Here is a 14,112-nt window from a genome sequence, read left to right on the forward strand (position 1 = left end):
CCGACCGTTAAAGTCACCGACAAGCTATTTAAGTCACAATATCAAAACCAAACCATTTGGTACAACAAATATACATATAATAACAAATAATATATCATCATATACATGTTTGATCATTTAGCACCAAGTATGCACACAAAACAAATTTTTAACTACACATGCTCAAGCCTTAGCTTAAGTTTTCAACTATACAATATACATGTTATTTTCTACAATCTCTACAAGGTGTTTATGTACCAAAATTTCCAGATCTTAATAACCCATATTAACCTCTTATTTCATCCCATTATCATCTTTAAAACAAACACATTCTTGATTCTTTAACAACAAAGTTTCTATTACTAGTAAGTAGCAATTTTTAATAACCTTATTATCATACCAACAATCTTTACACTAGAGTTCACTAAAGTAATCCTAACCACAAGTCTTTAATCATCCACACAAGGTTATGTTCACTTATCAAATCATTTTGCAAAACATCTTGTACAATTTACAAAGTTTCCTTTATTAGTAAGTTTAACACAAACTCTTGTTTATATAAGTTATCATGTTTCATGCATCCTAGTACTTCTAGTAGATTTTATTCCTTTCCATATGTCTCATTCAATCACTTAGTTTGTCATTTTCAATCCAAATAAGACAAGTATGAGCTTTATGATCAAAAATCAAATTTTTGTATTACTTGCATGTGTAAGTAACTTTCCAACAAGATCAAATCCCTACACTTTTGTCAACCCTTTTCCAAGATCCTTTCAAAACCATTATTATTATTACTTACAACTTTTTCAAGAAATCAAGTATGTGGGTTTTCAAAATTATCATTCTTTCTTTAACCATTTTACCATTTAACAAGCTTACAACTTCAATCCAATACCAAAATCAAAACCCACGGCCTAACATGGGCATTTTTACTCATTATCCATCTTTGATCTTTTGGCCATTTACAACTTACTTCCAATACTTAACCCATTTGTTAAACAAACTTAAGTAACATCAATATGGACAATCTATACAAGCTAAAATGCAACCGTAACAAGTCCTATAATCAACAAAACCCATCTTATGCATTCATATGTAAACTCACGGTTCACATATATGCATGCATATATCCATATTATACTTGCATGTACACTACCAAACATACTAAAATCAAGCTTTAACATCAACTAGCAACTAATATACACAAATCTTGAAGTGGGTTACCTTGGGTTTCGGATTTGGTGTCTAAGGAGGTGATAATGTGTCCTTAAGTTAGCTTATGGTTCCTTCTTTGGCTTCCGACTCCTTGTTATTAGCTTAACCTTCCACCAAAGATCTCCTAATCAAGTGTCGTGTGTATAAGAATTTGAAAAGATGAGATTGTAAGGTGGTGGTGGGGTGGCCGGTTATAAGAAGAGAGAAAGAGAGGTATAGGGTGATGTGTTGTATGGGGTAGAGTGTGTAGGTGGATTAATGGGAAGCTTCCAAGTAATCTATCAATCATTGCATACCTATATGTAAGCTTATCATTGGTGGGTTTGGGAGGTGTGTTGGGTTATGTGTAAGTGGCGGCCGAGAGAGATAGGTGAGGGAGAGGGAGAGGTGGTTTTAAATAATGACATGTGGTAATATCTAGGTGTTAAAGTTTAACGTATCTCGTAATTTATCTAGCCAAACGACTTCCGTTTCTATTAATTTTTTTCAGACTTTGAGCGAAATTAGATTACAGTCAATGTCTGCCTAAAAACATAATTTTCTGATAAACTTAATGTCGGGCTCTTACGGTGTCCTCTACTGGCTTTCGGTTACTTATTTTCTAATTTTTGCGATTCGAACCTACTAAAATTAAGTTTATACACTATCTCTAATATCCTAACAGAAAATTAAATTTTTCGGGGTCATCTTGACACGTTTAAGAATTTATCTGTTTTGAGATATTACCCGGTGTCAATCTGCAAAGTGTCAACTACACGACAAAATTGAACTTTTTCGGGTTCCATATTTTAAAATTCAACTAAAGTCAAAAACTTTGACTAAAAATATTATTCCTATGTATTTATTTTACTAATTAATACACGATTACGGTTAAGATAATTAACAGATTAGTCTAATTTTTGGCGGTTGTCACATTCACCCATCCTTTTAGAAATTTCGTCCCGAAATTTAGGGTGTAGTGCTGGTTTCGGTTTCTTCTGGGAAAAGGTGAGGGTATTTCGCCTTCATTTGATCCTGACGTTCCCATGTGAACTCGGGACCAAGTCTTGAATTCCAGCGAACCTTGACAAGCTTAATCCTGTTACGCTTTAGCTTCTGGATTTTCCAGTCCATGACTTCAACAGGTTCTTCTACAAATCGAAGTTTATTATCAAACTTTATGTCTTCAATAGGAACAATCCGCGATTCGTCAGATAGACATTTCTTCAGATTGGATATGTGAAACACGTCGTGTATTCCACTGAGTTCTGAAGGTAGATCGAGTCGATAGGCTACCGACCCTACTCGTTCGGTAATTTTGAACGGTCCAACGTATCGTGGGCTAAGTTTTCCTCTTTTACCGAATCTGACTATGCCTTTCCAAGGTGATACCTTTAGTAACACTTGGTCTCCTACTTGGAATTCCAACGGTCTCCTGCGATTATCCGCATAACTTTTCTGTCTATCGGCTGCAGCTTTTAACCTATCCATAATTTGAAAGACTCTGTCGGTGGTCTCTTGGACAATTTCAGGACCTGTAAGTTGCTTTTCTCCGACTTCTGCCCAACAAAGAGGAGATCGACATTTTCTTCTGTACAAAGCTTCAAACGGTGCAGCCTTAATACTTTAGTGGTAGCTGTTATTATAGGAGAATTCAGCTAAATGCAGATAAGTATCCCAACTACTTCCGAAATCAATGATACAGGCTCGCAGTAGTCTTCCAATGTTTGGATAGTTCTCTCGCTTTGACCGTCTGTCTGGGGGTGATAGGCGATGCTCATATCTAAGCGAGTTCCTAGGGATTCGTGAAGAGATTGCCAAAAACGAGAAACAAATCGACCATCTCTGTCAGAAATGATTGAGACTGGTATTCCATGTTTGGCTACGATCTCTTTCAGATACAGCTGAGTTAACTTCTCCAATCTGTCTTTTTCTCTAATGGGTATAAAATGAGCGGATTTAGTTAATCTATCCACAATTACCCAAATCGCATTATAACTTCGCGGCGTAACTGGCAGTTTGGTTATGAAGTCCATGGTAATATTATCCCATTTCCACTGAGGGATCTCTGGTTGTTGCAGTAGTCCAGGCGGTCTTCTATGTTCAGCTTTCACTTTGGAACATGTCAGGCACTTGCTGACATAAACAGCTATGTCTCTTTTCAAGTTAGGCCACCAATAATGTTCTTGGAGATCTTTATACATCTTGGTTGATCCTGGGTGGATTGAATATCCAGACTTATGCGCTTCGTCTAGAACAAGATTACGCAGATTTCCAAAGAGTGGTACCCAAACTCGATCAAGTAGGTATAGTGTCCCATCAGACTTTGTGACAAATTCATTTTCAAGTCCTCGCAATTTCTTAAACCTTACATTTTGCGGTTTCAAGGCTTCACGCTGTGCATCACGAATTCGAGTAGTAAGACTCGTTTGAATCGTCAACCCTAATGCACGAACACGCAGAGGCTTTTCTCTTTCCTTTCGACTCAACGCATCAGCCACAACATTCTCTTTACCTTTGTGGTAACGAATCTCACAGTCGTAATCATTGAGTAATTCTACCCATCGACGTTGCCTCATATTTAGCTCTTTCTGATCAAAGATATGCTGGAGACTCTTGTGATCAGTAAATATTGTACATTTGGTTCCATACAGATAATGCCTCCAAATCTTAAGAGCAAACACTACAGCTCCCAATTCCAAATCATGCGTCGCGTAGTTCTTTTCATGCACCTTGAGTTGTCTGGACGCGTATGCTATCACCTTGTCTTGTTGCATAAGCACACAGCCAAGACCTAAGCGAGACGCATCACAATATACTACAAATCCATTGGTACCTTCTGGTAAGGGCAAGATTGGTGCACTACACAACTTTTGTTTAAGCAATTGGAAGGCTCCTTCTTGTTTTTCTGTCCACTCATATTTCTTGTCTTTTTGGGTTAATTGGGTTAAGGGTTGAGCTATAGAAAAAAATTTTTCAATGAATCTACGATAGTAGCCAGCTAATCCCAAAAATTGTCGCACTCCAGTGGGTGATCTTGGTGTCTCCCAATTCTTAATTGCTTCAACTTTTGTTGGATCAACTAGGATACCATTCTCATTGATTACATGCCCTAAAAAGTGGACTTCTCGAAGCCAGAAATCGAACTTGGAAAATTTGGCATATAACTTCTCTTCTTTTAGCAATTCTAGAATCAGTTTTAAGTGTTGTTCATGTTCTTTCTTGGTTTCTGAGTAGATAAGTATGTCATCGATGAATACTATCACGAATTTATCCAAGTATGGCTTACAAACTCTGTTCATAAGATCCATGAACACAGCCGGTGCATTCGTTAGGCCAAAAGGCATGAACAGGAATTCATAATGGCCATAACGAGTTCTGAAAGCGGTTTTAGGAATATCCTCTTCTGCAACACGTAACTGATGATACCCGGACCGCAAGTCGATTTTTGAGTAATAGCTTGATCCTTGCAACTGATCAAACAAATCATCAATTCTCGGTAGTGGGTACCGATTCTTAATAGTAAGTTTGTTCAGTTCTCTGTAATCGATACACATTCGAAAAGAACCGTCCTTCTTTTTCACAAATAAGACTGGAGCTCCCCAAGGTGAGAAACTTGGTCTTATGAATCCTTTGTCTAGTAATTCCTGGAGCTGATTAGATAACTCCTGCATTTCCAATGGTGCTAATCTGTACGGAGATCGAGCTATCGGAGCGGCATCTTGAACCAGGTCGATTCTGAATTCTACTTGACGCTGAGGAGGTAATCCAGGCAAGTCTTCAGGGAAAACTTCTGGAAAATCCCGTACTATAGGAATATCCTCTATCTTTCGCTCTTTAGCCTTTGTGTCGACTACATTAACAAGAAAAGCGAGACATCCTTTCCTTAACATTTTGCGAGTTTTAGTGATACTAGAGAGTTTTAACTCGGTGTTACTCTGGTCACCTCGAATGCTCAGAAATTGACCGGTTGGGGTTGGTAAACGAACTAGCTTTTCGGAGCATATGATTTCAGCACCATTTTTGGATAACCAATCCATTCCTACTACTATATCAAAACTGCCTAACTCTACGGGTAAGAGATCGATTGGAAACCTAAGGTTTTCTAACAGAATATTGCAGTTTCGGACAATTTTACTGGTTTCAATTAGCTTCCCGTTGGCTAATTCTATTGAGTAATTATTGGCTAACTTGCTGGGTTCAATACCGAGAAGGGGTTCAAATTGGTCAGAAACAAAGCTTAAATCTGCTCCAGTATCAAATAGTACATAAGCATAATGATTATTAACGAGAAACGTACCGGTGACTACGGATGAGTCTTTCCGGGCCTTTTTCGCGTTCAACTCGAATGCCTTGCTCTTAGCATTTTGTATCTTGAGTTTAGGGCAATCATTTCTGAAATGCCCGATGACACCGTACTCGAAACATTCTAAAGTTCGGCTTCCCGAACCGGACGGAGAGTCCTTACTGAAACAGTACTGAGTCTGGTGTCCAAATCGATTACACTTCTGACATTTCCAACATTCCCCATTATGACTCTTTCCACACCTGTTACAAGTGGATCCTTGTCCTGATCCTCTTGCGTTTGCTGCAAACATTCTTCGTGCTCCTTGGTTTCGTTTGAACTGTCCTCCTGAGTTACCATTCCACTTTCGTTTGAGTTCTCCGGTTTTCTGATTTTCGGTAACTGTTTTTCGTTCAGGTTCGGCGGTAGTCGCTTTCTTACCGGAGTCTTTCAGAGTTCCCATACGAATTGCATTATCAGTTAAAGATTTTGCCAGCTCTCGGGCTGACTGGATAGTGGTTGGTTTGGAGGAGGTAACCAATCCTCTAATCTCGGGAGCTAAGCTCCAAATGTACCTCTCGATTCTTGCATATTCAGGCGTAACCAGTCGGGGTACTAGCCGTGCCAAAGCGTTGAATCGGGATGTATATCCTCCAATGTCAGCACCTTCCATCTTTAACTGCCAGAATTCGTATTCGATTTTCTAAAGTTCGTTTCGGGGACAGTACTCCTTTAACAACATTTCTTTTAGTTCTTCCCAGGTTAGACGGTAAGCGGCATCTTCTCCAAGATTTTGAATTATGGAGTTCCACCACTCGAGTGCCTCATCACGGAATGAGCATACTCCGTATTTTATCCGTTCGAGAGAAGTACAATCACTGATTTTCATTACAGATTCCATTTTCTCGATCCACCGGATAATTTCCAAAGGTCCTTCGGCACCGGTAAATTCTTTCGGTCCGCAACCTTGGAAAATTTTGTATGAGCACCCGCGTACCGTGCTACCTGAGGGGTTTTCGTTTAGATTTTCGGTTCTAGGTGCTTCTCCATTTGAAGTATTAGTTGTATTTAGGGGGTTTTGGCTTGCGTTGCGATTAGCCTCATGTTGCTCAAGTGCCGTATTTACATGTTGAGCGATTAGCTGAGCTAACTCGTCTTGAGAGGAAGGTAATCCGGTTGCTTGATTATTAGTGGATAGTCTTGTTTTTGGCGCCATGTTCTTTTTAGAAAAAAAATATAATTTTGGTTAGTTTTGAAAAAAAAAAAAGTGATATTTTTCTAAGTTGTAAAGAATCAAATAGCATCATTAATAATACAAACATAAATATAATCATCAAAGAGTGGGATTTTATAATGTACCAAAATACCAAAATTAGGTGTACTTACCTACAACTTGGTCACCCACCATATTTCTAGTTCTTACCACAACCACACAAAAAAAACAACAACATGTTCCAAAGTTAAGTTACATCACAATTACCATAACAAACATATTACCCAAAACACCCTACTATGTCTAGTGAAGGCTCATCAAGTAGCCTACGCATGGCTCTATCATCTCATTCCTCATCTCGAGAACTCCTACCCTGGCTTCTGTCATCAGTCCCTGGTTCCTCAGTTCGTTCACAAACTGGTGCATCACATCACGGGTCTGGTCATCAAGACCTTGTTTATGCTCGATAGCAAGCACACGGTCCACCATGTTATGAACGATGTTCTCGTAAGCTGAGAACTTGGCAAGAAGAACCATAAGTAGCTCGTGATCGGAGGGTTCCTCGACCACAGGCTCCGGTGCGGGAGGCGGTGGTGGAGAGGATGGGATCACAGCTAATGGGAGTGCAATGACAGGGGCCGATGCATCACGGTTTGCCCTGGTCCTTTTTCGGGTGTACACCTTCAAGGGTGTAGCTCTCGAAGTAGACCCGGCATCTCCTGATGCAACTACCGGACGCCACTCCACCGGTGATAGTGGAGTACCGCTGCTACTAGAGTCGGAGTCAGATACAATCGTCACAGAGTTCGTCATCTGAATAAACATATTAATTCAAGTTAGTAATAATCAATTATATATATATCTTTGTTACCTTTTCGTTTCGAGAGGAGGGAAAGGAGCGCGTGTTTGAACATACCGTTATAGTTTAGAAAACTTTATATTTTCTAATTCTCTATAACTGTTGGCTCTGATACCAACTCCTGTCACACCCCGAAAACCTTATCTTAACACAGCGGAAGTCTTAACTTTAAGTCGTTCGGGTTATGACAGATGCCGCTAGTCAACGATAATAACCATTTAATAATAAAAGCATCATCTTTTATTATAAGAAATATTTTACAAAATAAGAGTTTATTACACGTGCTAATGCACGGTTTACAACACATCACTTTTGTTCAAACACCCCACGCTCTCATTTACATGCCACCTCGAAACCTTCACTTTCCTGCAAAGCATATTTAAACAATATTTGGGTCAACACGAATGTTGGTGAGTTATTCCTGAGAAGAAAAACTTATTATATAAATATAGACAATTTAGATATAAAATAAAACATGAATATAATAGTGTACGGCTATTATACTCCCAACAATACCGATCTATACACGGTACAACACAATAACGAAACCCGCCTTTTACCTTCAAGCACAAAAAGCGTTAGTTGTAAACTAGCTAGGAATACAACGCGTGTATGACTACAATTTGATAACTCAAAACGTACCATACTCGAAATATTCCCATTTTTAACCCAACGCGAATGGAAATGGGGGGCGTCACCCCGATAGATCTACCAACATTTCTGTGCCCTCAATTCGGTTAACAGTTATTTAACCGAATTGATTCATCCCACAATAACGACAATTTGTAGTATAATGCGTTTTCAAAACATATATATATAAATACGAATATAGATATACAATATGCTTTTCGGAGGAAGAACTCACCTTTGATTTCGGTGTTCGAATAAACGCTCGTTCCTATATTAGTACACGTTCGTTAATTTTAGGTTTGACTAAAATATATATATTCTTATTCAAAAATCCACACAAGCATATAACTCATAAAGTTTACTACTTATAATCTTATAATTCTATACTTAAAAATATAAACAAGTAACAATCAACTAATAATTGTTTTATTTAATAATTTAATTTAATTATTAAAATTTATAAAAATTATTACCTTTAGTTGCTGGAGTGTATTGGAAAAATTCAAGTTATTATTTTATTTAAAATTTTGACTCTATTATAATCGGTTTTGTCGGTTTCGTTGGTTTTGAGCTTAAAAACGAACCGGCTGTTATTTTATGAAACTTTTAGTTTTAAATTATCTAAAACACTTTTTATATAGTTTTTAGTCAAGTTTTATTGGTTTTTCAATAAAAATGTTTTGGTTTTTATTTTGTTGCCAATTTCTTAAAAATGCCAATTTTTAACGTTTTCGTGTCGGTTTTCGCGACACGAACCTTGTTGGTTTAAGTTTTGCTATTCTTGACTTTTCTTATACTTTAAATTATGTTAAATATAAGAATATTATGACTTTAGGAGCTGTTTTAATTCAGTTCCAAAAACTCATGTCGGTTCACCTTAAAAGTCGAACTTTCCGACCGTTAAAGTCACCGACAAGCTATTTAAGTCACAATATCAAAACCAAACCATTTGGTACAACAAATATACATATAATAACAAATAATATATCATCATATACATGTTTGATCATCTAGCACCAAGTATGCACACAAAACAAATTTTTAACTACACATGCTCAAGCCTTAGCTTAAGTTTTCAACTATACAATATACATGTTATTTTCAACAATCTCTACAAGGTGTTTATGTACCAAAATTTCCAGATCTTAATAACCCATATTAACCTCTTATTTCATCCCATTATCATCTTTAAAACAAACACATTCTTGATTCTTTAACAACAAAGTTTCTATTACTAGTAAGTAGCAATTTTTAATAACCTTATTATCATACCAACAATCTTTACACTAGAGTTCACTAAAGTAATCCTAACCACAAGTCTTTAATCATCCACACAAGATTATGTTCACTTATCAAATCATTTTGCAAAACATCTTGTACAATTTACAAAGTTTCCTTTATTAGAAAGTTTAACACAAACTCTTGTTTATCTAAGTTATCATGTTTCATGCATCCTAGTACTTCTAGTAGATTTTATTCCTTTCCATATGTCCCATTCAATTACTTAGTTTGTTATTTTCAATCCATATAAGACAAGTATGAGCTTTATGATCAAAAATCAATTTTTTGTATTACTTGCATGTGTAAGTAACTTTCCAACAAGATCAAATCCCTACACTTTTGTCAACCCTTTTCCAAGATCCTTTCAAAACCATTATTATTTTACAACTTTTTCAAGAAATCAAGTATGTGGGTTTTCAAAATTATCATTCTTTCTTTAACCATTTTACCATTTAACAAGCTTACAACTTCAATCCAATACCAAAATCAAAACCCACGGCCTAACATGGGCATTTTTACTCATTATCCATCTTTGATCTTTTGGCCATTTACAACTTACTTCCAATACTTAACCCATTTGTTAAACAAACTTAAGTAACATCAATATGGACAATCTATACAAGCTAAAATGCAACCGTAACAAGTCCTATAATCAACAAAACCCATCTTATGCATTCATATGTAAACTCACGGTTCACACATATGCATGCATATATCCATATTATACTTGCATGTACACTACCAAACATACTAAAATCAAGCTTTAACATCAACTAGCAACTAATATACACAAATCTTGAAGTGGGTTACCTTGGGTTTTGGATTTAGTGTCTAAGGAGCTGATAATGTGGCCTTAAGTTAGCTTATGGTTCCTTCTTTGGCTTCCTACTCCTTGTTATTAGCTTAAACTTCCACCAAAGATCTCCTAATCAAGTGTTGTGTGTATAAGAATTTGAAAAGATGAGATTGTAAGGTGGTGGTGGGGTGGCCGGTTATAAGAAGAGAGAAAGAGAGGTATAGGGTGATGTGTTGTATGGGGTAGAGTGTGTAGGTGGATTAATGGGAAGCTTCCAAGTAATCTATCAATCATTGCATACCTATATGTAAGCTTATCATTGGTGGGTTTGGGAGGTGGGTTGGGTTATGTGTAAGTGGCGGCCGAGAGAGATAGGTGAGGGAGAGGGAGAGGTGGTTTTAAATAATGACATGTGGTAATATCTAGGTGTTAAAGTTTAACGTATCTCGTAATTTATCTAGCCAAACGACTTTCGTTTCTAATAATTTTTATCAGACTTTGAGCGAAATTAGATTACAGTCAATGTTTGCCTAAAAACATAATTTTCTGATAAACTTAATGTCGGGCTCTTACGGTGTCCTCTACTGGCTTTCGGTTACTTATTTTCTAATTTTTGCGATTCGAACCCAATAAAATTAAGTTTATACACTATCTCTAATATCCTAACATAAAATTAAATTTTTCGAGGTCATCTTGACACGTTTAAGAATTTATCTGTTTTGAGATATTACCCGGTGTCAATCTGCACAGTGTCAACTACACGACAAAATTGAACTTTTTCGGGTTCCATATTTTAAAATTCAACTAAAGTCAAAAACTTTGACTAAAAATATTATTCCTATGTATTTATTTTACTAATTAATACACGATTACGGTTAAGATAATTACCAGATTAGTCTAATTTTTGGCGGTTGTCATATTATACTCTGAGATGGTTATTTTAATGAAATGAATTGTTTTTAAGTTTAATTATTTTTACGAGTGTTTTGAATGAATACCAACTGTGGGGTTCCCGGGGTTCGAGGCCTTACATTGCCCAAAATGAAGCTTTAAAAGAAGATCAATTGGAGAATGAAGATTTGAATGGGAACGAGCATAATTTTGAAGAAAGAACCGATGAAATTTTATACTTCAAAAAACCGAGTTTGGATTCCCACTCTTAACAAATTGCGGGACTTGATTATGGAGGAGGCGCATAAGTCCAAATATTCCATTCACCCAGGGTCAGATAAGATCTATACGAACTTGAAAGAATATTATTGGTGGCCCGGTATGAAGAAAGATATAGCCACGTATGTTGGTAAATGCTTGACCTGTGCTAGAGTTAAGGCTGAATATCAAAAGCCTTCGGGAATGTTGCACCAGCCAGAGAAACCACAATTGAAATGGGAACAAATTACCATGGATTTTGTAACACACTTTCCCAAAACCTTCTGGGGAAACGACACAATTTGGGTGATAGTTAACAGACTAACCAAATCCGCACACTTCCTTCCGATTCGTACCACTTACACGACTAAAAACTCGCTCAAATTTACATCAACGAGATCATATCCCGACATGGCATACCTGTTTCAATCATTTCTGATCGTGATAGCCATTTCACCTCTCGTTTCTAGCAAGCTATGCAAGAAGCGTTGGGAACCCGAATTGATCTGAGCACAGCCTACCATCCCCAAACTGACGGTCAATCTGAGCGACCCATCCAAACCTTAGAAGATTTACTTCGTGTGCGCTTGTGTCCTAGACTTCGGTGGAAATTGGGACCAACATCTTCCATTGGTAGAGTTTTCGTATAATAATAGCTATCATAGTAGCATTATCATATGAGGCACTATATGGGCGTAAATGTAGGTCTCCACTGTGTTGGACTGAAGTTGGTGACACCCAAATTACCCAATCTGACTTAAATCAAGAAACTACTGAAAAAATCCGTAATATCACAAACAAATTTAAAGTCGCTCGATACAGTTTTTCCAAAAGTATCCCCTTGGAAAGCGGTCATTCGATTCGGAAAAATTGGTAAACTAGCTCCACGATATATTGGGCCGTATGAAGTTCTTTCTAAGATCGGTCCTATAGCCTACCGATTGAAATTACCTTTGGAGTTAAGTTCTATTCACGATCCACGTTTCGAACCTGAAAAAGTGCCTTACTGACGAAACCGAAATCGTACCTCTAAAAGACTTGAACATAAATGAAAAATTAAACTTCGTAGAGGAACCAGTGGAAATATTAAAGGAAAAAAATAAGAAATTAAGACACAACATAATCTCTTTGGTTAAAGTTCGGTGGAATTCAGAACAATCGAATTTCACGTGGGAACGAAAATCTGAATTTAAAAAGAAATACCCGCATCTATTTCCAAATAAGGGAAAAGCTGAATAATTGAATTTCGGCGATGAAATTTTCTAACGGGGGGAGAATGTGACAATTTAAACAAAACCAGGTACACCCTAATATACAGTTGCTGATTTAACGATTAAACGCGTATTTCGTACCGAACGAACGATTAACCGAACGGGTCTGGTTATGACCCAGGTATCCTGGGGGGGCCATCTATAAGTGATTACGTTTAATATAAGTCAACATATTAATATTATGGCTTTAGTACGATAGCAAATCAGTTAAACGAAAACATGCTCGTTTAACTACTCGCTATGGATTTAAAAGCGAAAGAGAGTTACAAAACAAGCATTGTATCATACGTTAAGCCGAATAATATTTACAAAACACTTAGTAGGAATGTTTTAAGCGATTTGTGAAAATATTTTCTATTTTTACAAACGTATAGTATGTTTTTATAAATTTACATAAAAATAGCCGAAAACACTTGTTTTCGCATTGTTTGTCGTACCCGGTATATTTTTTGCACCAAAATCTGAACCCAAAATAAATTTGGACTCGGAATTTTACGTACGAGTATGTGAATTTAGGAGTTTGGGCCAAAATGGACCAAGGGAGGCCCATTTATTCATCCCGGCTGTAAGAAGTGTTTACCCCCCCCCCCCCCCACTTAAGCATTCTATTTGTTTTATATAATTTTGCCAATATATTTTAACACAAATTTTGACAAAAACCTGGTATGTTTTCGTTCTTCAGCAAACCTCAAGAAAACCCAAGGAATTTTTATCATTTTCTTCAATTTAAACATGTTTTAATTATGTTTAATCTCAAATAAACATAGTACGATTACCAAAAATCATTCCTAACCATTTAAAAACCCTAAAAATGGTCCAAAAATATACTTTGATCCTATACATGGTTAAGAACCTGTTTTGATAAGTTTTTTTTGGCCATAAACACGGATTAAAGTGCTTAAACGGCGTTTTTACGGTTCAAATGTTCGGTTTAATACCCTAGCTGAAACCCTAAGTTTCGGGGCTGCCATATTGATGAAACATGCTTGTTTTGTGATATAGTACCTGTAATTAACTTACATAGGAGCACACGAACCGGGGAATTGGAATAAGACCCCAAAAATAAGCAAAGGTAATGTCAAAATGCTCGATTACGGTCTGTTTAGGTTAAGGCTGTAATGTGCATATTTTTAGGTCATGAAATTTTTTAGAGACGTCAGGGACCATATAATTGAGTCCCTGTCCAAATTTGGTAATTTTTCGATCATCCGAGAATATTTGGAGAATTTATTACCGATTTGGGGTGTTTATTTGAGAAAAATAGTTAAAATGCTTGAAAAATTATGAAATTTTGTGAGGAACTTGGTTGGTATATTATGATCACATATGAAATTTGGGGTCATTTGAAAAAGCCTAAATTTGTCTTGTGCATTTGCATTTATTTGAGTTTTCGTAGTCGTTTTTGGCTCGAAAGGAATATTTGGCAAGGTTGTTAGAATTTGAAATTTTTCCAGA

The 14,112-nt window shown here is 36.7% G+C and overlaps 2 protein-coding genes across 2 annotated transcripts; both read right to left on the bottom strand.

Annotated features, from left to right (window-relative positions):
* Positions 1-2,142: 2,142 nt before the first annotated feature.
* On the bottom strand, positions 2,143-2,664 carry LOC143589669 (uncharacterized). Its single transcript, XM_077070368.1, has one exon. It carries the CDS (start codon positions 2,662-2,664, stop codon positions 2,143-2,145), a length of 522 nt encoding a protein of 173 aa, XP_076926483.1.
* Positions 2,665-2,831: 167 nt separating this feature from the next.
* On the bottom strand, positions 2,832-6,131 carry LOC143589679 (uncharacterized). The gene is made up of 2 exons (XM_077070377.1): positions 4,790-6,131; positions 2,832-3,688 (listed from the first exon to the last, which is right to left on the bottom strand). Exons 1-2 carry the CDS (start codon positions 6,129-6,131, stop codon positions 2,832-2,834), a joined length of 2,199 nt encoding a protein of 732 aa, XP_076926492.1.
* Between the last annotated feature and the right edge of the window lie 7,981 nt (positions 6,132-14,112).

This window comes from Bidens hawaiensis, unplaced genomic scaffold (assembly GCF_021521415.1).
Source record: "Bidens hawaiensis isolate Kalapana, Puna unplaced genomic scaffold, B.hawaiensis_p1.1 tig00001597_1, whole genome shotgun sequence".
NCBI lineage: Eukaryota > Viridiplantae > Streptophyta > Magnoliopsida > Asterales > Asteraceae > Bidens > Bidens hawaiensis.

What these genes read in the sequence shown, in the direction of transcription:
- LOC143589669 (XM_077070368.1), bottom strand. Translation starts at nt 2,664, where the DNA reads ATGGATAGGTTAAAAGCTGCAGCCGATAGACAGAAAAGTTATGCGGAT.
- LOC143589679 (XM_077070377.1), bottom strand. Translation starts at nt 6,131, where the DNA reads ATGGAAGGTGCTGACATTGGAGGATATACATCCCGATTCAACGCTTTG. An exon ending in CAAAGGATTCATAAGACCAA is followed by an intron (nt 3,689 to 4,789) that starts GTTTCTCACCTT and finishes GTTACCACAAAG; the next exon opens with GTAAAGAGAATGTTGTGGCT.